This window comes from Theropithecus gelada, chromosome 16, assembly GCF_003255815.1.
Source record: "Theropithecus gelada isolate Dixy chromosome 16, Tgel_1.0, whole genome shotgun sequence".
NCBI classification, from domain to species: domain Eukaryota; kingdom Metazoa; phylum Chordata; class Mammalia; order Primates; family Cercopithecidae; genus Theropithecus; species Theropithecus gelada.
Window position 1 is genome coordinate 40,157,889 of NC_037684.1, and position 27,154 is coordinate 40,185,042.

General features: G+C 43.4%; 1 protein-coding gene and 1 non-coding gene across 2 annotated transcripts in view; both read left to right on the forward strand.

Moving 5' to 3' along the window:
• The window catches only part of PRKCA (protein kinase C alpha), a 501,655-nt gene that overhangs the window by 325,110 nt on the left and 149,391 nt on the right, over positions 1–27,154 (forward strand). The window contains exons 4-5 of the mRNA XM_025362600.1: positions 12,166–12,277; positions 16,190–16,318. Of these exons, the coding sequence (XP_025218385.1) occupies positions 12,166–12,277; positions 16,190–16,318 (241 nt within the window). The remainder of the gene's footprint in view (positions 1–12,165; positions 12,278–16,189; positions 16,319–27,154) is intronic.
• LOC112610441 lies at positions 9,039–9,142 on the forward strand. The gene has a single exon (XR_003116344.1). It is a non-coding gene; the product is annotated as a U6 spliceosomal RNA (small nuclear RNA).

A 27,154-nucleotide genomic window follows, 5' to 3' on the forward strand; every position in this document is an offset into this window, starting at 1 on the left:
GTCAAGAGAAAGACATAGTTACACCTTCTGCCTCCTCTGTGTGTTTAATAGATGAACAAATACCAGCTGCTGGGGAATCTTACGACGTTACAGTGGGGCATAAAAATCAGCCCTCTGGCAAATAATGTTATACTATTCCAAGTTCATGACAAAAAAGAGTGCAGAATCCCAAGCATATTAGCTCCCTACTACCAAAGAGTAGGCTTCAAAATTCGGTCCACATCATCACAGGATAGCAGACGGTACCTCTCACACAATGACCTGATCCTGTTTTTACTAAATTAAGTGAAAAGGATGGGATCTTGCAGGCTCTTGAATAAGTATGTTTTTGTTTATCTCTGATTTGTTCTCAGATAGCTGTACAGACTTGGCCATGAATTCTTGTGGGAGACATATCACTTTGTACAGGGCTGGCAGAGGTTTGCATAATTTAAATGCTTCTTGTATTCCTATTTTATGTTCCTTTCCAACTATGGTATTGGAACTCACCAAGTCTGTAATTAGCATAAACATTATTTGGTGCTTAAAAAAAAGGGTATCAAATTTTAATAGGGGATAAATCAGTGGTTGTCAGGGGTTGGTGGGGGAGGGTATGACTATAAAGGGGGTGGCATGGGGGAGCTTCTTTGTAGAGATGGAGAAGTTCTGTGTCATGAATATGAATGTGATAAAATTTCACAGAACTGCACACACATACCCTCCTATACAATGAGCACATGTGAAATCCATATACACTCTGTTCATAGCAGGTTTTGATCATGTGCTACGGTTATGTACAATGCTGTTATTGGAGTAAGCTGGTGGAGGGTCCATGGGAACTCTCTGCACTATTTTTACAATTTGTGAGTCTAAAACTATTTCAAAATAAATTTTTTAAATGACATTTTTTAAAAATGTGAGCTATTCCTGAAAAGATTACTATTCTCAGAGTTGCCATAAAGCTAGTTAAAGTAGTCAGTACCCCCAGTTGAATGGGCAAAGAAATATAATATTTGAATGACTTTTTCCTTAGAGGAATCAGGATGACAATAGGAAAAAGAAAAATAATGATTTATCCTTGAAACAAAAACTGGAACAAAAACATGATTTAAGTATATAGTTTAAGTATGTGCTTAAATACTAAGTAGATAGGGTAGAGAAAGACATACAGGAATATCTGTGGAATATTGTATTATTGTCCCCCACTATTTGTTCCCTTACCTCTCCGATGACCATAGGTCCTACCTGTTGCTGTGTGGCTTGTAGCCCCTCCCTGGATGCAGAGCATCTCTGACCTAGGGTCAGTCTTGGCCCAAGGGGGTGAAGTTTAGCCACTTGCAAGAAGCATTGACAGACTGTCGTTCAGTTTCACCTCTTGCTTTTCCTTTCCTCTGCCGTGAGAACGGCGTGTCCCAAATAGCAGTTGTTCCTTCATCCCTAGATGCTGGAATAAGTAGACAGGTGTTCCTGCCCTGTAGCTACTGAGAGATAACATGAGTGAGAAATAAACCTAGGCCAATGAGATTTTGAGGTTGTTTGGTATTGCTTTGTTGCTAAGCTAAAATTATATCTACAAGGTGGACGGTTTCATTGGGCATCACCAACTTGAAACTATTTTCAGTTGAACTCCAACTGACAAGCTTTCAAAGTTTGAAGTCCTAACCCATCCTGTGGTTCTTTACCAAATAATATAAAACGGCCATAGATACTAAGCTTTCTGAGGGCCATTGTAGATTGTATTATTGTTTAAAATATTTGTTGTCCCCTTCTGGGGAGAATATTATACCCTGCCCTGTTGACTTCCAGATTGGCCATGTGCCTTGCTTTGGCCAGTGACATGCAAACGGAAATGATGACACCATTTCCATGCAGGAGATCTATGAGCCGTCGAGTACTCTGCCATTTCTCTTTTTCCTCTGCTGTGAGATTGCATGTATCCTAGATAGTGGCTGCTTAAGTCCCTAAGTGAAGAGTGAGAGAAATTTTTGTTGTGGGAAGCCACTGAAAGTTAGAAGTGATTTGTTAACAGTATAACCTAGTCTCTTCCAAGTTAGGTAGGACTTGAGCCACACCTGGAGTCTTCACATAGTGGGCATACCACCTGGAGCATAGTGGGTGCACAGTAAATAATTTTTTTTAGGCAAAATGAAGAAATTGATAGGTACCTAGGAAATAACCTTATTTTTAAATGAGTTACATTTAGGGTTTGTGATTTGAATACTTACACATTTTAAACATCTTATTTTTATTACTATTACTTTAGAGACAGGGTCTCACTATGTTGCCCAGGCTGAAGTGCAGTGGCTGTTTACAGGCATCATCATGGCGCATTACAGCCTCGAACACCTGGGCTCAAGCAATCCTCCTGCCTCAGCCTCCCACATAGCTGGGACCACAAGCATGCGCCACTGCACCTAGCTTATCTTTTTTTAATTCAGAATTCCATATGAAACCATCAAAGGTATTTGAAATTTAAAAGTTGTGCAGGGTGACTATAATCAATAATAACTGTATATTTTAAAATAACTCAAGGAGCTTGTTTGGATTGTAACTCAATGGAAGAATGTTTGAGGGGATGGATACCCCTTCTCCATGATGTGCTTATTTCACATTGCATGCCTTATCAAACATGACATGTACCCCATAAATATATACACCTGTGTACCCACAAAAGTTAAAAATAAATTTGTTTAAAGTTGATTGATGATGGAGCAAAACCGGACACAAAACAATGTCTTGAGATGTTAATGTATAAGGTATATTATGAAATAGGAAGATAGTCATAATAATAGCTTTTCATTAAGAGTTAACTTGTATTGATGGCTTGTGGTATTAAATATCTTCATAGCGCCTTCACATAGACACCTTCTCCTGCAGATTGGTAGAGAAACTGCAAACAAAGCCCCTTTGTAGTGAGATGAGGTGGTTGCGCCCCAGTTCCTCTAGCACACTAGTCTTTCCCTGCAATGGAGTCTCATGAAGCAGCCAAAATATAGCCAGTGTATTCAGCTGGACTTCATGGTAATTTGGATTACTTAGATGATGTATGGATTTATTTTTTAACTTAAATTTTTTCAGGTAATATTAAAAGTCTCCTTTTACTTTCATCTCTGAACCTAATCTGTCCCCACACTTTCCCGGAGTCATTTACTTATTTATCAATTTAGAAAAAAGCTGTCTTACTGTTCAGAGGAGGGGCCTTTTTTTTTTCTTGAGGCAGAGTCTCGCTCTATCACCCAGGCTGGAATGCAGTGGCATGATCAGGGCTTACTGCAACCTTGACCTCCTGGGCCCAAGCAATCCTCCCACCTCAGCCTCCTGAGTAGCTGGGACTAAAGGCATAGGTCACCACCCCCAGGTGATTTTTTTTTTTTTAAGTAGAGATGAGGTCTCGTTATGTTGCCCCAGCTAGTCTTGAACTCCTGAGCCCAAACGGTCCTCCCAAAGTGCTTGTTTCTGTTTTTTACATAAAAGTCATTATATTTTATGTCTTGTGTTGTGGCTTGCTGTTTTCACTAGATAATATATCTTGGAGATCTGTCCATGATTTTACAGAAAGATCTAGCTCATTTGATTTAACTGCCATGGAGTATTCCATAGTATAAATATATTACAGTTTATTTAGCCATTGCCTCGCTGTTAAAGATTTATCTAGAATTTTTTAAATAATTTATTGCTTCCCATTGAATGATTACAGCATCTTGCATAGCTGAGCAAAGGACTCATAAGAAACCTACTAGCAAAACCTGGTTTGACAGGTTCATCCAACTGTATAGATGAGTGTTATTCACCAGAATAAACTGAAGTGTTACATTGCAGATCAAAAATTAATGAGCTTCACCAAAAATGGAATTTCTCTCGCGCTTTCTTAGAAAAGGAAACATCCAACAAGACCGCTATGGTCAGAGACCGAGGGCGATCCTAAGCCCAAATGGAGAGTGGGCCAGGCAGTCTCAGCAGCCTGAGAGGGGCGTGGCCGCCTTGCTGAGTACATGATACACAATGTAATAATTACAGTCGTCCCCAAGTTACATGCAACCACCCTGATCGCATGACCTGGTTTTGGTAATACTCTTATGTTAACCAAAAAATTTTTAAATAGGTCTTTTTTTATATCATAGAGTTTAAACAACAAAAAAAAAACTGTTTCGTAATTCCCTAAATTTCTTAAGAAATTTAAGATCGCAGTAACGATGCTGGATTTGCCCTCGAAGCAGTGTTTTAGGTGTTTCTCATATAGTCAGCATGTGGGTGACATTTAGACCCAAGCTTGGCTTACAAGCATGATTCATGAGAACACATCAGATGGTGACAACAGAGAATTTTCCTTGGTACTTAGAGGAGAACAGCTTCAAGGAGCCATACTGCTCTGGCTGCTGGAGGAAGTTGCACCGCAGAGCTTCTGTTGGTTAGAAACAGTCTTTTCCAGAAACCCTTAAAGCCTGAACCTCCAGCCCTCGATGACAGACAGTTTGGTCCTTCAAGAGAAACCTGTGGGGCATTTTGAAGGCATTCAAATATGGGTGGAAAATTCAAGCCAGGATGACCTCTAACCAAAACCCTGCCATTATTTTACTCATTGCATTAAACGCACATGTGCAGTGATGTCAATTCAAATATGAACATCCTCATCAAAAAACATCACTGGTTGTCCTCCTCCTGGTGTGAAGGGAGCATTAACTCCTCTAGAGATTTCATACTGCACATAGCTGGATTAATCTCCAGCCTCGACTACTGCATTTGCAAACTTACCTAGAATATGCCTTCCAGATGGCTATAGACACAACAAGAATGCATCTAGGAAATGTAAAGCCCGGTCAGCATACAAATTCTGCACAGTGTAGATCCATGTGTTTATTTTAACAAATTGCAAATGGTAGTGGTAATGATGATGGTGATAAAGAGAGACTTTGAAAAATCTTGGTAGAAATGTTGAGAAATGTTTCCAAGGAAGACTCATTAAGTTGCTATATTATAAAACTAAGAAATGAGAAACAGGCCAGTGGATGCTTCCATTAGAATTTGAATTTTTCACTTTTGTTTTTTTTTTTTTTTTTTCTAAGAGGTCTAGATTTAGATTTGTGGGTTAGACTTTATTTGTGCCTATGAAAAGTGATTAGCTGAAAGCCTTCATTTTTTTCTCCCAACCACATATATGACAGAAGTATCTGAGCTGTATTTTTTCCTCTTTCGTTATAATATAATGTCAGGCTTGTGACATATGACAGCAGGTTTCACACTTCACTTAATGAGAGGCTGCCAGTTCCTGGAGAACTAAAAAGAAAGATGAACATGTATTTCACTAAAAAGGAAAATATTATTAACTTGGTAATAGTGAAGCTGGTGTGCACCAGACATTTCTTTGTGGCCCTAAGTGTAGCCAGACTTGCTGTAACTTATCTGTGGGATGACTCTATCTACAGCCCTTTGGTGCACAGTGTGCTTTGTTAAGGATTTAGTAGTTGCTTTCATACACATTTACTGAAGGTCTCCCATGTAGGGGATAAAATGATTTCAGAGGATACAAAGACAGACTTCTACATGCAGGTAGTTTTGCAGTTCAAGAGGAACCTAGTAATGTCGCTTTCCCCTTTTTACCTTGGTTTCCAGGAAGCTCAGAGATAAAGTTAATACTTAACATTAATCCTCAGTTCGGCAGCATCCTTTAAGACCTCTCTTTCCTCTCTGCTAGACTGTCATGTCAGTCCTCTGTGTGGGGGAGGTGAGAGATAAATGATGAAAAATTAAAAGGGAGGTAGACAGAATCATAATTATCATAAGTGGCAGAATGTGTTAAGCGGTATGCAAAAGACAGAAATAAAATGCTCTGGAAGGTCAGATGAAGGAGGGAAATTGTGACTGGTATTGACATCTGGAGAGACTTCCTGGAGGAGGAAGGAGACTTTCATATTGACTTTTCAGGTGTTTCAGCAGGTAGAGTCCTGGCAGGTGGAGGCAGCAGCCAAAATGAAGACACAGATGAGAGACGCCAGGGTGCCACCTGGAACTCCCCAAGGAGAAAGATCAGATGTCCAGGTTTATAGATATAGGAAAGGATCCTGAGGCTGCTCTGATCATTTGCATGATGAATTTGATGAATTTGGCAGCTATCAGGAGACCTACTCTCGGGCCAGTGGGGGCAGCTTGTGCCCTGGTGTTGTGGTGTTCACCTTGTCTGTCCATCCAGGTCACAGGCATCACCTGGAAGCCACAAGCCTTACCCGCCTTTCAATCCCTCATGGCCCAGGCCGGCGCCACACGTTGCCTGAGCTCTCATTCAGACTGTGCCTTGAAATGATTTTGTTTTGAAAAACGGGTCAGAAAGGTTTGGAAACAGCAGTGTGTTTCCATTACTTAGAGAAAAGCATCCTAATTCTGCTTTTCACATAAATCTTTAGACTCATCCTCCCACGACTCCTTACCATGAGATCCGGCGGGTTATATATTTAATGAAGAACTAACAGATGTTCCTTTGGTGCTGTTCTACTTGAGTTAGTGTATTTCACCAGCCAATATTACTGTATTCCCTACTCAGTAAACAGTATATTAAATGCATGTGTAGTACAGTAAATGCTCTTGCATTGGAATTATGCATATAAAATCTGAAGAAACCCTAAACTCTGTAGTTTAGTTAGTGGTATTGTAGCATTGTCCTGGTTCTGCAAATGTGCCGTGGTTATGTAAGATGTTATCACTGGGGAAGCTGGATGAAGAGTATGCAGGAACAGTCTGTACTATTTTTGCAAATTCTTGTGAGTCTTAAATTATTTCAAATTAAATAGCTTAAAAAAAAAAAAAGAATTAAAGAGATGATCTAGTCCAGTTGTTTTCAACTTTAATTTTAGCAGTGGTCTCCCTCTTCTGCTTTCTCCTGCCTCCATCCTCAGCATCCTTAGGTACCACCTGACATTTAAAAAATACTGATCCCACCCAATACGTTTAGGCTCCAAATGAGGAAATCAGGGCCCAAAGAAGTAAAATGCATCACTATTTAGAGGTTATTGATAGAAACATAGCGAGCCTGGGGAGTTTTTAGGACGCGTTGCTCTCTGCAGATCTTCATGACTCACAGCTCTGTCGCTAACACTGTAGTTTCTTTTGTCAGACTAGGTGAGATTAATTAGACTGGAAAAGAGTTTCCATGCTCCTGCATCCCATTGCTGCAGTGCCAGAAATGGCATCATCCATATAATTGAGACGGTGCAAGAGGTGGTTTGAGTTAGCAGACGGTTTCACAAAACACCACTCCAGGCGTTTGCCAAGAGGACTGGCTTGAAAGTCCAGGCTTGGGGTGCAGAAGTCGGGAATGCAGGAACTAGGAGGAAGTCCCTTAACTTCTGCCAGCTTGGCCTTCACTCTGACCACCTCTGAAGCCTGAGGGTGATTCGCTGCCCTGTTCCTCCCCATCCAGGCCCAAGTCACTAAAGTATTTTGGGGAAACCCTGGGCACCTTGAAGTTTGCTCCTATGGATAATGTAATATTAATAATAATTGCTTATATTTGTCTTGGGATTTTAAGGTTGCAAAGCCTTTCTCTTATATTCCCTAAGTTGAGTGTCACCCCTTGCCCATGACATGGGCAGATTGATTTTCTTTCTGCTTTATAAATAAATGACGTGACTTTTCCAAAGTAAAAGTTTGTGCCAGGACTAGGGTCAGAACACAGGTCTCCACAGTCCTGCTCAGTGATCTTCTCATAGGAGAATCTCTTGTTCTAAACAAAGATCTTGGTTATTGTAAAGCACCTGTGCACACTTGCTGATCAACAAACAGCTGGTCCTATTACTATTACTGTCATTGTTGTAATTCATAGGCAGGATCTTTGGCCACACATAATTTTGGGGTGTGACGACACCAAGACTTGCCGGTTCTCCAGACTTAGGCAGGAGGTGGAAGTGATGGTTTCCTCTCTTCCTACACCTCCAAACGGTGAGATCCTGAAGGTGCCATATGGCTGTTGCATGAGTAAGCCTTAGGTTTTCCTGAAAAGTGAGTTGCCTGTGTGCCACGTCAATGGAGATCTATGTGACAACCAACTGGTATGACAACCACCCTGGGGCTGCCTGGCACGCACATACTCCTAAGGGCTCCGTGCGAGCTGCCATTCCTTATTTATTTAGTGCCATTTGTTGATGACTCGTTTCTGCAGGGAAAACTGGTTCCTTCGTTTCCCCTGGCATCTTCTGTGCCCTCCGCACTGTAGGACACAACCTTTCCTGTCAACACAGGTACTTTTAATTGGTGCTGGCACCAGCTTACTCCCTGAACATTCTTCCTGATGTCGTGGAATCCTGGGAAAATTGGTGGGCTTCTCTAATGGTGGAAATCTAAGGTCATACTTCATACCGTAGACCCAACTACTACTTTCCAGAAGAAATAAGCTGTCAAGGAAGATGCTGATTTTTCATACCCTGAGAGAGACATTTAGGAGGTAAACTACTGACCCGCCTCAAGGATATCATTAATCATCTGCACATAGAGGTGCTAGGTACTCACCTCGCACCTGTGACGCACTTACTAAATATTTGTTGAATGACCTTCTAGAGCAGTAGTTTTCCAGTCTTTAGTGAGTCCGCCGACACGAGGATCACTGGCAGGATCTGCTCAAACACAGACTGGGAGGCCCCACCCCCAGAGTTTCTGACTCCGTTGGTCTGGGAAAGGACTAAATACTATACCTTTCTAACAAGTTCCAGGTGATGTGATGCTGTGTGGGAACCATGCTTTGAAAACCCCGTCTTAAAGCAGGGCTTGGCAAATTTTTCCTAAAAGGGCCCCAATAGTAAATATTTTAGATTTTGTGGCCCACACAGTCTCTGTCATAATTATTCAACTCTGCCATTGTAGCCAAAGAAAATATGTAAATAAAGGGGCATGGCTTTTTTCCAATAAATTTTTATTTACAAAAACAGGTGGTGGACTTGTTTCCAAAAAAAAAAAAAAAATGTGTTGCAAATATAAAAATTTGTTGTAAAGATATTGAGAGCCAGATCCTCATTCTGAGTAGATCTCCAAAAGCTCTTGGGATGGGAATCCAATGTTGGTCACATCGTAGGTCTGTGCTCTCTTAAGCAGCACAAATACAAAACTTGGAGTGAAACAAAGATGAGCATCGTTCCTGTGCAAGGATGACATGCAAATGTGTAAACCGTTTCATATAAAAACAATCTGAATTCTGATGTTCATCAACCGTGTGATTTTGGGAAGGTCACTGACATCTCAGTAAAACGAGGATAATTTCGCATTAAAAACTAGGGGAAAATGCTCACTTTTATAAGTTCTGGGTGGTGCAGACACGAGGGGTTTACTATTCTTTATACTTCTCTGTATGATTGAACTATTTCAGAATTCTCAAATCTTTAAAAAGTAGTCATAGGCCGGGCGTGGCTCACACCTGTCATCCCAGCACTTTGGGAGGCCGAGGCGGGCGGATCACGAGGTCAGCAGATCGAGACCATCCTGGCTAACACAGTGAAACCCCATCTCCGCTGAAAATACAAAGAATTAGCCGGCCATGGTAGTGGGCACCTGTAGTCCCAGCTACTCGGGAGGCTGAGGCTGGAGAATGGCATGAACCCGGGAGGTGAGCTTACAGTGAGCCAAGATTGCACCACTGCACTCCAGCCTGGGTGACAGAGCAAGACTCCATCTCAAAAAAAAAAAAAAGAAAAAGAAAAAGAAAAGTAGTCATAACAAGCCTTTGGCATGTATGTGGCTTAGGCTTTAGGTTCCATAGTCAACCAAAAGGTGAATTATCTTATAGTCAGAATCACCTTTGGAATTCCCCGAAATCACCAGCACCAAGGCCCTCAGAAAGTCAGCAGCCAAGAATATTCTACTTTGTGTCACTTTGCATTACAGAAACCCTGGGAGAAAGGGTAATTCAAGCTTGGCATGTCTACAGTAGATCTCTGGATCTCTTGCCCTGCCCCAAACCCTGCTTTTCTAAGGTCTTGCTTAATTCAGTGGATGGCCACTCTGCCTTTACAGTTGCTTAGGCCACAAAGAGTGATTCAAGAGGAAGAACTTAACAGGAATGAGTCCTGATAGGTACATGTTGAGTATGAAATTGTTTTGTAGTTCCAATAGAACAGCTGAGTCTATGGCCATACCACCCTGTACAGGCCTGATCGAAAGCTAAGCAGGGTGGGGTCTGGTTAGTACTTGGATGGTAGACAAATGGATCATCTGAGTAGAAGCTCGGAGCTCTACTATTTATTTATTTTTTGAGATGGAGGCTCGCTCTGTCGCCCAGGCTGGAGTGCAGTGGCACAATCTCAGCTCACTGCAACCTCCACCTCCTGGGCTCAAGCGATTCTCCTACCCCAACCTCCCAAGTAGCTGGGATTACAGGCACGTGCCACCATGCCTGGGTAATTCTTGTATTTTTAGTAGAGACAAGGTATCACCATGTTGACCAGACTGGTCTCAGACTACTGATCTCAGGTGATCTGCCTGCCTCGGTCTCCCAAAGTGCTGAGATTACAGGTGTGAGCCACCATGCCCAGCCTACTTTTATATATTAATAAACAGAGGAGGTCGGGCACGGTGGCGCACACCTGTAATCCTAGCACTTTGGGAGGCCAAGGCAAGTGGATCACCTGAAGTCAGGAGTTTGAGACCAGCCTGAGTAACATGGTGAAACCCGGTCTCTACTAAAAATAAAAAAAAAATTTAAAAATAAAAAAATTAGCTAGGGGTGGTGTCAGGCACCTGTAATCCCAGCTACTCGGGAGGCTGAGGCAGGAGAATCGCTTGAACCTGGGAGGCAGAGGTTGCAGTGAGCCGAGATTGTGCCACAGCACTCCAGCCTGGGTGACAAAGCAAGACTCCGTCTCAAAAAAATAATAGTAATAAAATTGAATAAATAAAAAAATAAGCAGAGGCCCCAGAAGCAGAGATGCTTGTCTGCACTACCTGCGTGGTACCTACCTACCCTGTGATACGGCACTCTTCTAAGCATTTTACAAAGACTGACTCGTTTTGTCCTTATTTATAGTAACCACAGAAGACAGATGCTGTTAATTTCTCAGCTTACAGATGAGGCAGAAAGGATAAGTAATTCACCCAAGGCCATGCCTCTGGGAAGTAGCAGAGCTGGAACCTGAACCCAGGCAGTGACTCCAGAGTCTATGCTCTTTAACCACGATGGTCTTCTGTATATAATTTTCCTCCCCTATCCATAATCTGTGACTTGAGGAACAAAAGCTTAAACATCTAAAGAAAAAAGATGTCTGGTTGCACCTTCGGTGCTCTATGTGGTATGCAAGAGAAGGTAATGAAATTGCAGTGGGCTCTGGGGAAGCATAATGTCAGTGCCTTTCCAATTTTCATCTGACCATGCTGAGTTTCCCTGTAAAAAGCATAAAATACTTTGGAGATGGTGCAGAAGCAAGAAAATGTACCTGTCAGTTTGGATGTAGATCTGGTTTCACAGTGTATTGTGTTTCTGGATACCCTGTCCAAGAGGAGATCTTCTGAATGATCCATTTAGGGTTTTTCCTGTTCAGCTTCAAAAACACACCAATGTTGTGTCTACTTGTGCCCCAGCCTGTGCTAGGCACTGGGGAGACCGAGATGCCAAGTTGTTTAAAACACTCTACTGGTCCCCAAGGGCTTTGGTGACCATAGCTCCAGAAGTAATAGCTTTGGTGGAAACCGTGGTATGTGCAAATTTCACCCCATAAAGAGAGGAAACATAGGTATTCATTATGTAAAACACGATGCAGGCCAGATGCAGTGGCTTACGCAGCACTTTGGGAGGCCAAGGCTGGTGGATCACCTGAGGTCAGGAGTTCAAGACCAGCCTGGCCAACATGGTGAAACCCCATCTCTACTAAAAGTACAAAAATACCCGCATCGTGGCGGGTGCCTGTAATCCCAGCTACTCTGGAGGCTGAGGCAGGAGAATCGCTTGAACCTGGGAGGCAGAGGTTGCGATAAGCTGAGATCGTGCCACTGCACTCCAGCCTGGGAGACGATCAAGACTCCATCTCAAAAAAAAAAAAACAAACCAGTAACTATTTTAGATATTTATTAAATATAAATTTAATTTACATTTAATTATATAAATTTAAATTATATTTAATTATATAAATTGGGGAGTGGTGGGGCCTGAGCTTGGCTTAATCTAAAAACGTGGTCCTTTCGTGACTAAAATGAGCACTGTGCTTCTTCTCCTCCCAGGACCCCAGGAGCAAGCACAAGTTCAAAATCCACACTTACGGAAGCCCCACCTTCTGCGATCACTGTGGGTCCCTGCTGTATGGACTTATCCACCAAGGGATGAAATGTGACAGTAAGTAAGTTTTCTTTTCCAGTTCATAGCGAGGCTCTGTAGCTCATGTTCAGGGTTTGCTGAGCAAGGAGGGCTCAGTAACTTTTCAACACCAACTCTTCAATAGAGAGAATTAGTTCAGATATATACCAGACTGACAAAGTGTAGAATCTTCCACTGTCAAAGTTCCAGTTTATTAAACTACTTGATTGCCTCATTATGAACCCCAAAAAAGCACTCGATTTATAAATGAGGTAGGGGGTGCTGTCACTTTTTTTTTTCTTTCTTTTTTTTTTTTGTGGCAGAAGTCTTCAATCACTGTAAAATATAGCCTAGTCAAACCCCAAAGAAGCCTCCCGCCGCCAGGTCCACATTTGGTTAGCTTCAAAATAAGCCAAGCAACCATACTCATTATCTTCCTGTGTCTCTAATTAGTGGGTGGACTGTGGAAAAATCCAGTAGGCTCTTCTTAAAACTGAAACCAAAATGAACATAAAAACCAGAATAGCATCTTATTTAAGTTCACTCACCCTGCATGTTTATGGACGGATCAAATGTGTATCAGTCCGGCTCAGAACACTGAGGACCACTGACAAGCAAGACACCAGCCCTTTTCTGTTATTTTTTGTTATGTGTGTATCTCCATCAACTACCAGGAGGAAAGAAAAGCAACTATGAAGACTCTTTGCTTTGATCATTCTTTTTTTTTTTTTTTTTTTGAGATGGAGTCTCTCTGTCAACCAGGCTGGAGTGTAGTGGTGCAATCTCAGCTCACTGCAGGCTCTGTCCCCCGAGTTCACGCCATTCTCCTGCCTCAGCCTCCCGAGTAACTGGAACTACAGCCCCCACCACCACACCCAGCTAATTTTTTGTATTTTTAGTAGAGTTGGGGTTTCACCGTGTTAGCCAGGATGGTCTCGATTTACTGACCTTGTGATCTGCCCGCCTCGGCCTCCCAAAGTGCTGGGATAATAGGCGTGAGCCACCGCGCCCAGCCTGCTTTGATCGCTCTTAAAGTATGAGATTCCTCAGGCTATGTTTGTTTAAATACAAGTTGATACTTTTAGGACATGAAAAGTTAATTGCCCAGCCTGTTTTTCTAATAGGTTGGGAAGCACTGTGGAAATTTCAGCCTATTGCCATTTGCTAATGACTATTGCCATTTGCTATGACGGCCAGAAGCTGATATTTGTATCTTACATGGAGCAAACTGTAGAAAAAGGAACATAAACGAGCATTATAGAGTAGATGGAGTTTCTCAGACACAGAGATTCTTCACCTTACAGAGTTGTACAGCGTCACAACCAAATGCCATGTTTGTTTGCTTCAAGAAACCCTAGGATTTCCACCTGTAATCCCAGCACTTTGGGAGGCCGAGGCGGGCGGATCACCTGAGGTCAGGAGTTCAAGACCAGCCTGACCAACATAGTGAAACCCTGTCTGTACTAAAAATATAAAATTAGTTGGGTGGTGGCGGGCACCTGTAATCCTCAGCGACTCAGGAGGCTGAGGCAGGAGACTAGCTTGAACTCGGGAGGCGGAGGTTACGGTGAGCCAAGATTGTGCCATTGCACTCCAGCCTGGGCAAACAAAAGTGAAACTTGGTCTCAAAAAACTAGAGAAAAAAAAAATCCTAGGATTCCAAAGATATGGTTTTCAGGGGTTCTGCAAGGGCTTACAACTTAAGTGCATTTGTATATATATTTTAACTACTTCAAAACTGGGAACAAAATAAACATTTGAACGTGTTACGTACTCAACCTTCACTCCTTGGGCAGAACTTGGTTTCTGCTACAGCATCCTCTTCACCGAAGAGTCGGCTGGGATGGGGAAGCATACCATTAGACGCTGTTCCTGTTTGTACATAGTTTTCTGTGTGAATCAGAAGTTTTGGATCCTGTACCACTTTAACAAAATGCAAAAATAAATGAGATGTGGAGGCTGGTCTGAGACATCAACTTGCATCCCTAACCACTGGTTTCAAAGTTCTGTTTGTATCGGAGGGCTTTACTGGTGATCCTTGAATGTCTTTATAATAAATATATGGTATAAATTTGCGTTTGTTAGCTGAGTTGATGCTAATAAAATAACACTCATGTGGTTTACATAATTAGATTCTGCTTTAGATTTTGTTTGCAAAATGGTTTCCTTACTAAAAAAATTTTGAAAACCGCTGACCTGGACCAATGCTTTTTTGTTTGGTTTTGTTTTAAACTCTTTTTCTTAGGAATCTTAAGGCTTCTGTGGCTGCCGCCTGTGCTCCTTTGATGAGCCCCAGAACTGCAACCCCTACTGACCTTAACTTCTGCAGAGAAAAAGCCTCTTCCCGTGCCCTTCCACCTTGTGCAATTGTAATCCTAGATAGAGTTCCACTTGGGATGGGGCAGGGCGTCAGGGGGCAGTTAGCAACAATAACTCGAGTGGGCCAACCTCTCATTTTGTAGAGCTGGAAATGAAGTTAGAACAAATGAGCTTCCCAAGATATACAGCGGAGACTGGAACACGGCCCAGTGCGCTTTCACCTCCCGTACCCTCCCCGTTGCCTGTGTGCTTTCCAGAGGCTCTGGCATTTACTGCCTTCACATTGCAAATTTTGCCCGGACACTTAAACACACAACATGGTTAATGCAAGTGACATTCATAACACAGCTTTTCAGGAGCCTTTATATTGGCTAAATTCGAAGTGTAGAATTTTGAACAGTTAGCCTTGGAAATGGAAGCCTAATAGCATCCACATTTGTGAATTAGCTAATTGTTCTTTCCTCAGCATGTCCATCATTCTGCTGTCAGTCTTTAATCGGAGCGGTATACATTATTCATGATGCTTTTTCAATTTACCTTGTCATGTTAAAATTAAACACTCCAAATGAAACAGAGAGGAAGACCCCACCTTGATGATTACGGAATAACCTTATTAGCATCCTGGCAAGGATTCGTGAGGATTCCAGGGGCCTTCCCTCCTTCTGGAAGCCTAAAGGTACAAGGACGATCGAGCTAGAACACCTACACACGGTCTTCTGTTTGTTTCCGGCACACAGGATTCTTTTCAGGGTTTCTTTGGTTCATTGCAATAATACTGATCTTTTTTTATCCTCCCCCTGTCTCACCCACATAATGTCAGCTGTAAGGAGTGGCTGATCATGCTAGGCGGGTATTTGTTTTACTTGGAATAATATTTAAATATTTGAAGACAGGTTTAAAATACCAAATACAAGTTCTTTGGGGAAAAAAACACAGGCAGTGTACTTAAACCTTGTTGAAAATACAAGGTTAGCTGAGGAAAGGAAAATTTAATGAATTTTCTATACTCAATCTGCAGATTTTCACTGTTTCTCAGTGGTAAGCCCAGAAAAGCATACAGAATTCATTAGCAAAAAGTCTTATGTTTAAGCTGGGAGCAGTGGTTCACATCCGTAGTCCCAGTACTTTAGGAGGCCTACATGGGAGGAACGCTTGAGCCCAGGAGTTCAAGGCTGCACTGAGCTAGGATTATGCTACTGCACTCCAGTCTGAGAGACAAAAGGAGACCCTGTCTGAAGAAAAAAAAAAAAAAAAATCCTATGTTTAAAATTTTCATATTACTTTGCCTCTGTGTACATAAAATATTAATTAAGGTGAGCTTTGTACATATTTACCTGTGTGAATTTTGTATACTGTTAAATATTTGAAACAATCACAGAAGGCCAAGCTGGGATATTTTGCTTCAGTGAAGATTGAGCAAATATGGTATGGGTATTTTAAGGATATTGTCACTCACATGAAGCCTGTGCTGTACAGGACATCTGCTAACAGTTCTTTATGTCACCAAAAACAGTATAGCAAAGTATCGAGTTGGGGGTAACTCATTTTCACTTCTGCTCGTGCACCAAAACACTGAGGAGCGGTGGTTGGAGTCCATATGCCCAGCTCACCCTCTGCTTTCTTGATTCACAGCCTGCGATATGAACGTTCACAAGCAATGCGTCATCAATGTCCCCAGCCTCTGCGGAATGGATCACACAGAGAAGAGAGGGCGGATTTACCTAAAGGCTGAGGTTGCTGATGAAAAACTCCATGTCACAGGTAAGGCTTGCTCATCCCGGAGCAGCATCGTGGGCAGGCATTTGGATGAAGGTTGATATTAAGGCAGGGTGGGGGCTGAGCTGTATGCCCTGAGGCCTCTGGAGAGGCAGTTGTCCTGGTGGAACCATCACTGTCTGGGAGCCCTGCAGCCCTCTGATCCCTCACGTTAATACACCTCCCAGGAGACGGGTCTGTACACCCAAATTCCCAAATACTCAATGTCACACGAAGTCACAACCACTGTGTGGATTGGACTATTCTGACAGCATGGCCTGTATACTCTCCTCCCGGTGACAGGGGAGCCAGTTAATCAAAATGCTGTTGGAGGGAGTGGAACTAGAACAAGGGGAGGCAAATGGATGGATGACCCAGGTGTTTTGTGGCATTGGGCTGTGATGGCCCAATAAATCCACCTCAGCAACAGCAACAGTCGTTGAGTGCTTTTGCTTCCCCTGTGTTAGGGATGGTGCTAGGAACTTCACATAGATTAATTATTTAGACCTGACACCTAGCTGATTATTAACTTCATCTTCCAGAAGAGGACACTGAGACACAGATCAGTCCTTTGCAGTGTGACAGTTAGTAAGTGAGGAGCTGGGATGGGAACGGAGGCATTTGACTCCAGATACTGTGCTTGTAATTACCACAGCTCCCACAAACAGCCTGGCTAGGTGACCGGAATTCCCTGTCCACGGGCCTGGTTACTCCCTCCTCGGGGCTGTTTCTGGGTGGGCTCTGCCATAGCATGGCTTTTCCTTTGGTTTTCCCACCAAGTCCACTTTCGGTTAATCGGCACACACAGTCAAGTTATCCTGGAGTCCTATTGGCCTAGGACCCATCCCGTGTCCTCAAGATGACTTGAGTTCTCTGTACCATGACCCACTCCATGTTGGTGTGTGGTTGAACTCTCAGGCATCAGCCTATTTCTTTGTACTTGGGGGTCCCGGAGGGACCAACTGTATACATTACTCTTGTTGACAAGGGCATTCATCTTGATTTGATCAGCAAAGGTATCTTCCATTTGTATCTAGGAATTTGAAGCTGTCATAAACATGGAAAGACTGATGCTAATCTATTATGTTTAGATAACAGAAAACATAGAAGAAGGGCTTAGGAGGATCTGTTTAAGAAAAAAAAAGGAAAGGTGGGGGCATCCAAAGAAAAGCTTACTTTTGGAAACATCCTCAGGTTTTTCCTTTGCAAATGTTCTAACCAGGGCTGTCCTCTCAGGTAAGAACTCAGAGAAAACCAAAGGATTCCAGGGTATCGCTAGGAGAGGGTAACAGTTTGCCTCCGGATAACCTTGAAACCAGCTATAGCTGATGGTCAGAATGGAATTGGGAATGAAATCCCTATCATAGATACAGAATCCCTTCTGACTTTTTGTAGATTTTAGAGAAATTCTTTTATTTTCTCAAGACCATCCCTATAATGCCTTTGGGGCTGTGGCTGTCACCTGCATTTCTTTTTAATGGGCTGATGCTGTCCTTGGAATCCACTCTGTCCTTATCTGACAGCCAGGGCCCCTCTGACTGGGAACTGCTGCTCTCTGCCCAGAGGAAGATGGTGTTCCTTGGGGGCCATGAGCTAGGCCATGAGACCCCTCTGCAACATCCCAGCCTTGCTCTTGTTTCTCTTTTCTACTAAGGCTTCCACATTGTCCAAACCACATATGGGGGGGCAGATTTTGCAGTCAAGGGGAAAATTACCATAACACCTAATGTCCATAGGTGGTAAAGGATCAAGGAGCATAAAGTAGAATGCCTACGGGCTAAACATTTCTATGCTTTTCTTACCTTTTCCTTTATTTCCAAAGCGACTGCTGTTGGCAATAGAATAGACATCACAGGTGAATATTCAGAGTTTAATTATGGGTTTACATGTGGCTACCTTATGGCTCACTGTAAGGCAAGAATGCCTGGACAGAGCATTTAAATGTTTAGCTGGCATTCTTTGTGTTTCTAGATAAAGGAAAACATGCACACTGTGCATGCTGGACACACCCTGTGCCGCCTTCGGTAATAAAAGCAGCAACCATATGTACTGCCTGAACCTTCCAGTCTCTCCTATGAGCCTCAACAGCCTTGCAGATCTAAAACTGCACAGAGAGGCGCAGGTGCCCTGGCTGGAGTGGCACAGGTACACAGGTGGAAGAGAAAGGTCAGACCTCATTGTGCTAGAGCTTACATCAGGCTAATTCCTCTACTATTGCCAAGAGTTGAACTTGACTCACAATTGTAGAATCAGCTTAAGGAACAATACCTTTCACTGGGTTGGACATTGACTTTTTACATGTGAAAGCCAGCCAGTATTACTTATGGCAACTATCTGGGCCAAGTCCCTTGAGAATTAGTTTACAAATTTTTGTAGAGCTATAGCTCCACTCTAGGAATGTGAATTCAGCAAGTTTAATAATAATAATGTCTTATTCCATTCAGGCCGCTATCACAAAATACCTTAGACTGGGTTATTTATAAGTAATAGGAATTTATATATCACAGTTCTGGAAGCTGGGAAGTTCAAGATCGAGGCCCCAACAGATTCAGTGTCTGGTGAAGGCTCCATCTCTGCTTCATAGATGGCACTTCTCACTGTGTCCTCACATGGAAAAGGAAGGCAGGCTGTGTCCTCAGATGGTGCAAGGAGCAAACTTGCTCCCTGTTATCTCTTTTATAAGGCTCTGCGTTTGGATGAAATATCCCAAAGCAATTACTTCCCAAATGCCCTACCTCTTAATACTATCACACTGGGAATCCAGTCTTAAGATATGAATTCAGACCATAGCAAATAATAGCAGCAGCTCACAGCTACTCAGTGCTTCCCCCACAGGACCACTTTTTAAGTACTTTATGTACTAACTTTTATTCAAATCTGTGAAGAAGTTGACTTTATTATCCTTACTTTATAGATGAAGAAATAGAGACACAAGGAAATGAAGTGACTCACCCAGAGTCACACAGATGGTAAATTGCATGGCTAAATATTTAAATGGCAGATGCAAAGAGAAGATATTTTGATGACAGTATCCATAAGAATTGGAGTCTATTTTTAAAGTACAGTTGTGTGTGTGAAGGGAATCCAATCTTAAGTATGGAAAGTCAGGCTCAAGGAAATAACTAATTAGTAATTACATCTTTAACATTTTTAATTTAAAGTAATTTAAGATTTTCAGAAAAGTTGCACACATAGTACAGAGTTCTCGTACACCCTTCACCCAGCAACCCCTGGTGTTAATGCCCTTGTATAACTATAGTAGCTGATAAAATTTTGAAAAATAGGTACTTACAGCCGGGTGCGGTGTCTCACGCCTGTAATCCCAGCACTTTAAGAGGCCGAGGTAGGTGGATCGCTTGAGGTCAGGAGCTTGAGACCAGCCTTGCCAACATGGTAAAACCCCGTCTCTACTAAAAATACTAAAAATTAGCCAAGTGTGGTGGCATGCTGTGTAGTCCCAGCTACTCAGGAGGCTGAGGCAGGATAATCGCTTAAACCCGGGAGGAGGAGGTTGCAATGAGCCCAAGATTGTGCCACTGCCCTCCAGCCTGGGCGACAGAGCGAGAGTCCATCAAAAAGAAAAAGAGAGACAGAGAGACAGAGAGAAGAGAAGAGAAGAGAAAAGGAAGGAAAGGAAGAAGGAAGGAGTACCCGTATTAGTTACTAGGAATTGTTTTAAACAGCCAAATAGAAGACATCAGACTCATCTTCTTTCAGTATAAAAGGGCCGCAAGTGGTACTAAGCAGAGCCCCCTTGGGGCAGCACTTGCCAGTGATGGATGGCATCCCCACCCCCAGTACCTGCCTGCACCATTTCCCAACCAAATAGTTCAGGCATGAGTTTATCTTGAGAAATGTTTTCATACCAGTAGCTACCATTTATTGAGTGCTTGCTCTATATTTATTGTTAATAGGACTGGACCTTTGTGCTCAGCATTTTATGTTCATTGCTTCATTGACTCCCCAAACAATCCCATGAAGTAAATACTATTATTATCCTCCTTTTTGAGATGAGCAAAGGAGCTGAGAAAGGAAGAAAATCACTCCAAGTTACAGGGTGGAAAGTGATGTAGTGGGGGCCGCAGCCCAGGCCTGGCTTCCACAGCCTTGCTTTCAGTACATAGGCTATGAATGTTCCAAGTCTCTCTTATTAATTAGAGTCTCCTTTGGAACAAACAATAAACCCATAAATATTTGCTAAACCCACAATCAGCACCCCACAAGGTTCTCTGAGGTCACGGAAAGTCCCAACATGGGACTTAAAACCAGGGGAGAAAAGAGTAACACAGGAAGAGGATAAAGAACAACCCACATCCATGTAAAATTAAGTGCTAAGTACGTGGTGATGAAATAGCACACCCTTGGGAGGTGCTGAGGGTGGGGAAGGGGACAGAGATGGAAGGAACCCGTGGAGAAGCGGCCGACTGAATACTGTAGGTATTTGAGAGGCAGAGAGGGAAGAGAGCTCCGACTGAGAGAGGTAGAGGGCTGTGGGAATTAGCCTGGTGACGGCTTTCATGAGAACACAAATATAAACCATAAGCCATCACACGCAGCGTTTATGGTCCAAATGTGAGTGATTTCTCGGAAAATGCATTTAAACCTAAACGCTGAGCAGCTGTGTTAATTGCTAGGTTAGTTCCAGCTGTGTCTTACCTGTGTCGAATCGCAAATTTTACGCAGTAATCCCAAAGTAACATAGAAACTCCGAACAGGAGCTCTGCTGTGGGATGGAAACCACCCTTTGCAGTCAGAGGTGAGTTTTCTTTCTAGCTTGGTGGGGTGTTTATGGGAAAGCCCTCCGCTTTAGCAGTGTATTTTTATTTTTTGCCTTCGGGCAGTGGTGCTGATGTTATCAGAATGGTGTTGCATGTTTTTTTTTCTTCTTCTTCTTATAGGAGATTGTAATTGGTTTTCTACACTCTGGTGTGTTTTGTAAATTCGGTTTATAGGCGTAGTAAAAAAAAATCCCTCATGGGAACCAATTTTCAATTTAATCTTGTAAGTAAATGGAAAAAATATCGGGTGCTTTACAGCTGTTTCAGGAGCATATCTCTCCCACAAATAGATTATTCTGAAGAAGAGTCTCATTTTCTCAACAACTAGAGGTTGTTAATTTGATGTGGAGATTGAAGTTTTAAACTGAACTCCGGTCGGGGAGGGGAAGATTTCCTCCCAGCTCTTACCGCACAGGGACTCCTCCTGCCTACCTGGGGCCCTGCGTGATTCGATGTCTGTCACCCCTGCAGGTACGGAGACTCACCCTCATCTTATTGTGTATTCCCTCTGTGTGTTCTTCCACCTTATCATGGTGTATCTGCTACAGAATGAAGGAAACGAGCCTCAGCCTTGTATGATAATCATTCATTTTTTTGCTTCACCCATTGATCATACATTATTGAGCGTGTGTCCTGCTCTCTTCCTGGCACCAGGGATGCTAAGATGATTAAGACCTAGACCGTGTCACAGACCGTGTCAAAGACCACACAGACCGTGCGGTACCTGGTTTTTTGAAGTGCAGTGGGAGTTTGGGAGAAGGGGAGACTCAATGGCCCTGGGGAGGCAGTAGGTGACAGCTTCACATCGGAAGTGGCAGTGGAGCTGGGAGGACAGGGAAGGGAAGGAGAGGGCATTCCAGGCAAAGATGCAGAGTGTGTTCAGGAAGCTCAGCACCATCCAGGATGTCAGGAATTTCAAGTGAGAGTTGGAGAGAGCTGGAGGGAAGTTTGTTTCTTTCCATTTTCAAAGTATGAGAGCTGCAATTATCAGTTTACCAGTTGCACAATCCTTAGGAGCCGTGTGCACAGGCTCTGAGTTAAATATTTCTTTTTAAAATGGGAAGATTTTAAGTTGCAGGTAGCTACATTTTCAGCAAGAACAGAGCCTGAACCCTAGACATCACCCTGAGATTCACAGTGAGCAGAGATCTTCTCTGTCATTGCTGGGTAAGGAGACGCAGCAGGTAGTGCATGCTTTGCCTAAAAGCTTTGCACAGGTACCTTTTGCAGTGACAAGCAGGCTGTGGAATATAATAACTTGAGGGCTTCCAGCAAGGAGATGCACCAAGCTGCTTACTTAAAGGAAAAGGTGTTAGTTGGAAGTCGTTTCTGTTCAATAAATCTTAGTTATGGGATTTGGATCCAGATCAGGAACATAAATGGTAACGCAGCAGATATATCTGCTCCTTTGTGTAGGGATGGAGAGGGTGCTGGCAAGAAGCTGCTTTTCCTCAGGGGCACCCACAGTGCCCACTGTTGGTGATGCTGCATTTGACCACTTAGTTCCGTGTTCTTAGCGGATCCCTCCACTGCAAAGGTATTTTTGTTGTTGTTGTTGTTTGTAATTAATAAGGAATCTGGATGTTGTACTTGATGACCAACAACCTCCCATCTAATGGTTTTAGCCTTAATTATTTTTTATTTTATTTTATTTTACTTTTTTTTTGAGACTCTGTCACCCAGGCTGAAGTGCAATGGTGCAAGCTTGGCTCATTGCAACCTCTGCCTCCCAGATTCAAGCGATTCTCCTCCCTCAGCCTCTCGAGTAGTTGAGATTATAGGCGTGTGCCACCATGCCTGGCTGATTTTTGTTTTTTTGGTAGAGACAAGGTTCCACCATGTTAGCCAGGCTGATCTTGAACTCCTGACTTGAGGTGATCCACCCGCCTTGACCTCCCAAAGTGTTGGGATTACAGGCGTGAGCCACCGTGCCTGGCTGATCATTCTTGATTAAAAGAAAGTAAGGAGACATGATTACCAAAGGCAATCTTTAGCACATGGTGGGATCCTGGATCCAAGAAAAAAAAACAGCTGTTAAAGAACATTTGGGGGACAGTGGGGACAGTTGAATCTGGACTGTATTTTAGAGAATGTTTTTGTACCAGTGTGAAATTTCTGGGTGGTAATGGTCATGTGATTATGGACGGGAATACGGAAATATTTTAGGGGTCATTTTTCCTGATGTCTGCAACCTACTTCCAAATGGTTCAACAAAAGCAAAAAAACAGACAGAAGTCTGAAAATAGGACCAGGCAGGGGTTGGGGGCAAGAAGAAGAGGGTGTGTGCAGGCAAGAGCACCTGTGGCGGAATAATAGTGACTCTAGAAAGTGATATAGTACTTCAGTTCACTGTACTGTTCTTTCAACTTCACTCCCAAAAACTTAGGCAATGATATCTGTGTCTGGAGCTTTGTTTCAGCTGATCCAGTACTTAAATGTACTCTCTAGAGGTCATTCTTGGCTAGAAGGAAGCCCCCGCTGAAGCAGCCATCAGAGCCCTTCGGCAGTCCAGCTTCCTTGCCTCCACCATCTTGCTTTATGACCCTCCCATGCCTCTGTCCATGGCCACCAACAGCTTTCGTTTTGTGGATGGCACACCAAAGGAGACAATTATTCTGCCCCCACCCTGTGTTTCTTTGTGGCTCTGCACTGAGGCTGGGCCTTGAAGCCTGGTTCATGAAGAGCACTCACCTGGCCTCTGGCCCCCGTTAAACAGGTGAGTCACTGACCATTTCCTTAGAGCCACCTGGGACTGGCTGCATGGGACTTGCCATGACACAGCGGGCCAGACTGCCACAGGCAGGTTCTGGGAATTGTGCACTCACATGGATGGGCAGGGGCTGCCTGGGATTGGGAGCCACTAGTGGTCTATGTCCCCAAGAGCTTGTATATGACCCCCATTTTCCAAATAGCTCGGGCAGAAAAGAAAACATGAATTAAACAGCTAAAGGAGTCATACATAGATGTGTGTACATATGTGTAAGAAGTAGGCTGAGCATGGTGGCTCACGCCTATGGTCCCAGCTACCCAGGAAGCTAAGGTGGGAGGATCTCTTGAGCCCAGGAGTTTGAGACCAGTCTGGGCAACATGGCAAGACCTCGTCTATACAAAAAGAAAAAGTAAATTAACCAGATGTGGTGGTATGCACCTGTAGTCCCAGCTACTCAGGAGACTGACGCAGAAGGATCGCTTGAGCCCAGGTGTTTGAGGTTACAGGGAGCTATGATTGCACCACTGCATGCCAGACTAGGTGACAGAGCAAAACCCCATATCCAAAAAAAGTAGTAGTTGTGGGCACAATGTTGGCAAAACTGTTACTTATGATATAAATAAACATCAAGGAGTTGGAGAATGGCTGAGTGGGCCGTTTGTATTCTCCATCTCCTCTCTCCTTGGATACCCCACTGATCTGGGGGTTCCCTGCCCACTTTAAAGACACCAGCTTCTATTTCCTGCAAGCTTCCATCTCTTCAAAATAAGTAAATAAATAAATAAAAATAAATAAAAAACCAACAAGCTTTATGATGCTCACACATAAGAGAAACTACTTCCTTTAGTTTGGGCTTAAATACTGGTAGAGAAAAGTCCATAATAAGAGGGGTAACTGCTCTTCATGACAAAGCACACTTTGTCTCCACGGCTTTGTAGAAGTTTCATGAATCCAGTAACATTAGCTGATTCTGAAAGTGATAACCGTTGTAGAATTCATTTTCCCTGGGGAGAGGCACAGCAAGCATGGGTGTCCTCTCTTTTGTAGGCGGGGAAGTAAGAATGAGTAGGGGGTTCAGTGTTCTTGCAGAGAGGATTGGTGGGTCCGTTTAGCTTGGGAAATGGTCGCAGCATCTGGCCGGGTGGGGGGAACCTTATTATCCGATGATCTCTCCGTGCCTGGCCTCTTGCAAATGGAGATGCTAACGAGACTCAGCCAGTCACAGCAGTAGCAGCTGCCTAGAAAGGGGACATGAAGGGCAAACCAGAGAAGCTCCTGGTGTTTCTTGAATGCAGAGATCCTGTGAGAAGAGAAACCGACACTGATTGAACAGTTTTTGTGTACCGGGCCCTGATTGGATGCTTTCCTACATATTCCATCACAACCACCTTTCGGAAAAAATGCCATCATCAGCATCAGCAGCATCATCATTTTGTAACTGAAGAAACTGAGGCTTGGAGAGCTCCTACAGCCTGCCCAGCTGCCTCTATCACCCACACATGCCCTTCCCGCTATTGTAAGCTGCTGACCCTTGGCTCTGGCTGAGGGAAGATCCTGTGATTACTCACAGCCTTTTCCCTTGGGTACAGACACAGCCCACACTGTTGCTTCAAGTGCTTGCAATTTCACATTTCTATCCTGCAATTAATAGTGGAGGCTACTCTGGGATGGCTCCGCAGCTCCTCTGATTACTGTTCTGTTGGCACCACTGAGGGTGAGGGTCTGTCCTCACTTCCCCAGGCCCTCCATTTTCCAGGGTTTCCATAATGGCTGGAAATAAAAATGGCGGCAGGGAATCCAGCTGAAGTCTTCTGTGCTGGAAAATGAAGAACTAAAATGGGCAGAAGGATGGAAACACGCCCTTTCAGGACATGTTTTGACAGTGTGTGACTTGCATGGGCATGCGACTGGACCAGCCCTTTCTTGGCATCCTCCTGGCTTTTTCTTAGTGGTCCCAGTTCTTCCCCATTGGAGACTCATCCGGCTCTCACATTCTCACAGTCTTCAGAGAAATCAAATCTAGCAGTCACCTGCCTTGAGTTCACTGGTGCTTAACATCCAGGCACATCCTTGGCACAAGAAAATGGGAAAGTGCCTCTTAGCTAAAACATACAGCAGTGCGCTTGTACCAGAAGAAAGCCTGCACATTATCCCATTCAAATGCATATGCTTTGGAGTCATAACGGCATGTTTTCAGTGGATTTATCTACTCTCTCTTCTTCCTTGATTGGACATTCCTGAATATCAGTGTCTTATATCCACATGCCCCCTTCTGCAGCCAGTACCTTGCCCATCTCCCCATATTTACCCTTTATGTCCCCTACTCGTTTGCACCCAGATTTCCAAGCCATGTGCAGCTTCCCCAGTGTGGCAGGCAATAGCCCACCAGTGTTTCCTCCCTCCTTACCTTTGCTTGTGCCATTTTCCCTGCTCCCCAAAGAATGTATTTTTAACATTCAGCTCCAGTTACCTTTAGGAAGCCTCTCCTCACGTTTTATGCCCTGCCTGAAACCAACCACTTTCTCTCCATGCCTTTTGTAGCATGTGTTATGAGATTTCACCTATGTGTTTATTTGCCTGTTGATCTCCTTCCACTATATCATAAGTCCTTTGAGGTCAGAGATGGTGTCTTATCTCCTGTACCCAGCCTAGTGCCTCAAATTTGTACAAAATGTGTGTCTGTTGAGCCAATGATGGTGATGATGGAAGTACACAACAAGCACAGCATAGAAGTTGACTCAGGCTTTTACTGCACTCCTCACCCCAAATCCAAGTGACTCTTCCCATTTTACCCCTACATCTGGATCAAGTTAAAATGATCCTGTTTTAACCCAATTCATAAAGCCACATGACTTCTGGGATCCTTTAGAGAAACATCTATCAGCTAAGAAAAAGGTTGCATCTTCTCAAAGAGACACATCATTGTTTACATCCCAACTGTTGTACCTTGTCCTCACTGATCTGTGGCTCAGCTTAATGTCGGATATGTACAGACTTGCAGCATGCCATCCCACAGATTGTTATTCATGCTTGGTTCTCTGTGCAGCGATTCCAACAGAGCTTTTCACTCTAGGTGCTTAGTCACTAGATGTGCGTGGGAGGCAGCAAATTGGAGCAAAGGGCAAAGAGTTGCCAGTGTCATTTCCTTCATGAGGCATTTGTGTTTGTTGTAAAGCACCCTGGTGTCCATGCTCGTGGTGACATAGTTTATCTTTCTCCTGCTTAAGATACCCCAAGCCCCCAGATTCTTTATAGGGTCATCAGTCATCCATCTTCTTTGACTTCAGTCACTCCTGCCAGGAGGAAGCGTTCTTAAAGATAGGCTTTGAACGCCTGCATCCCTGGAAGAGGAGA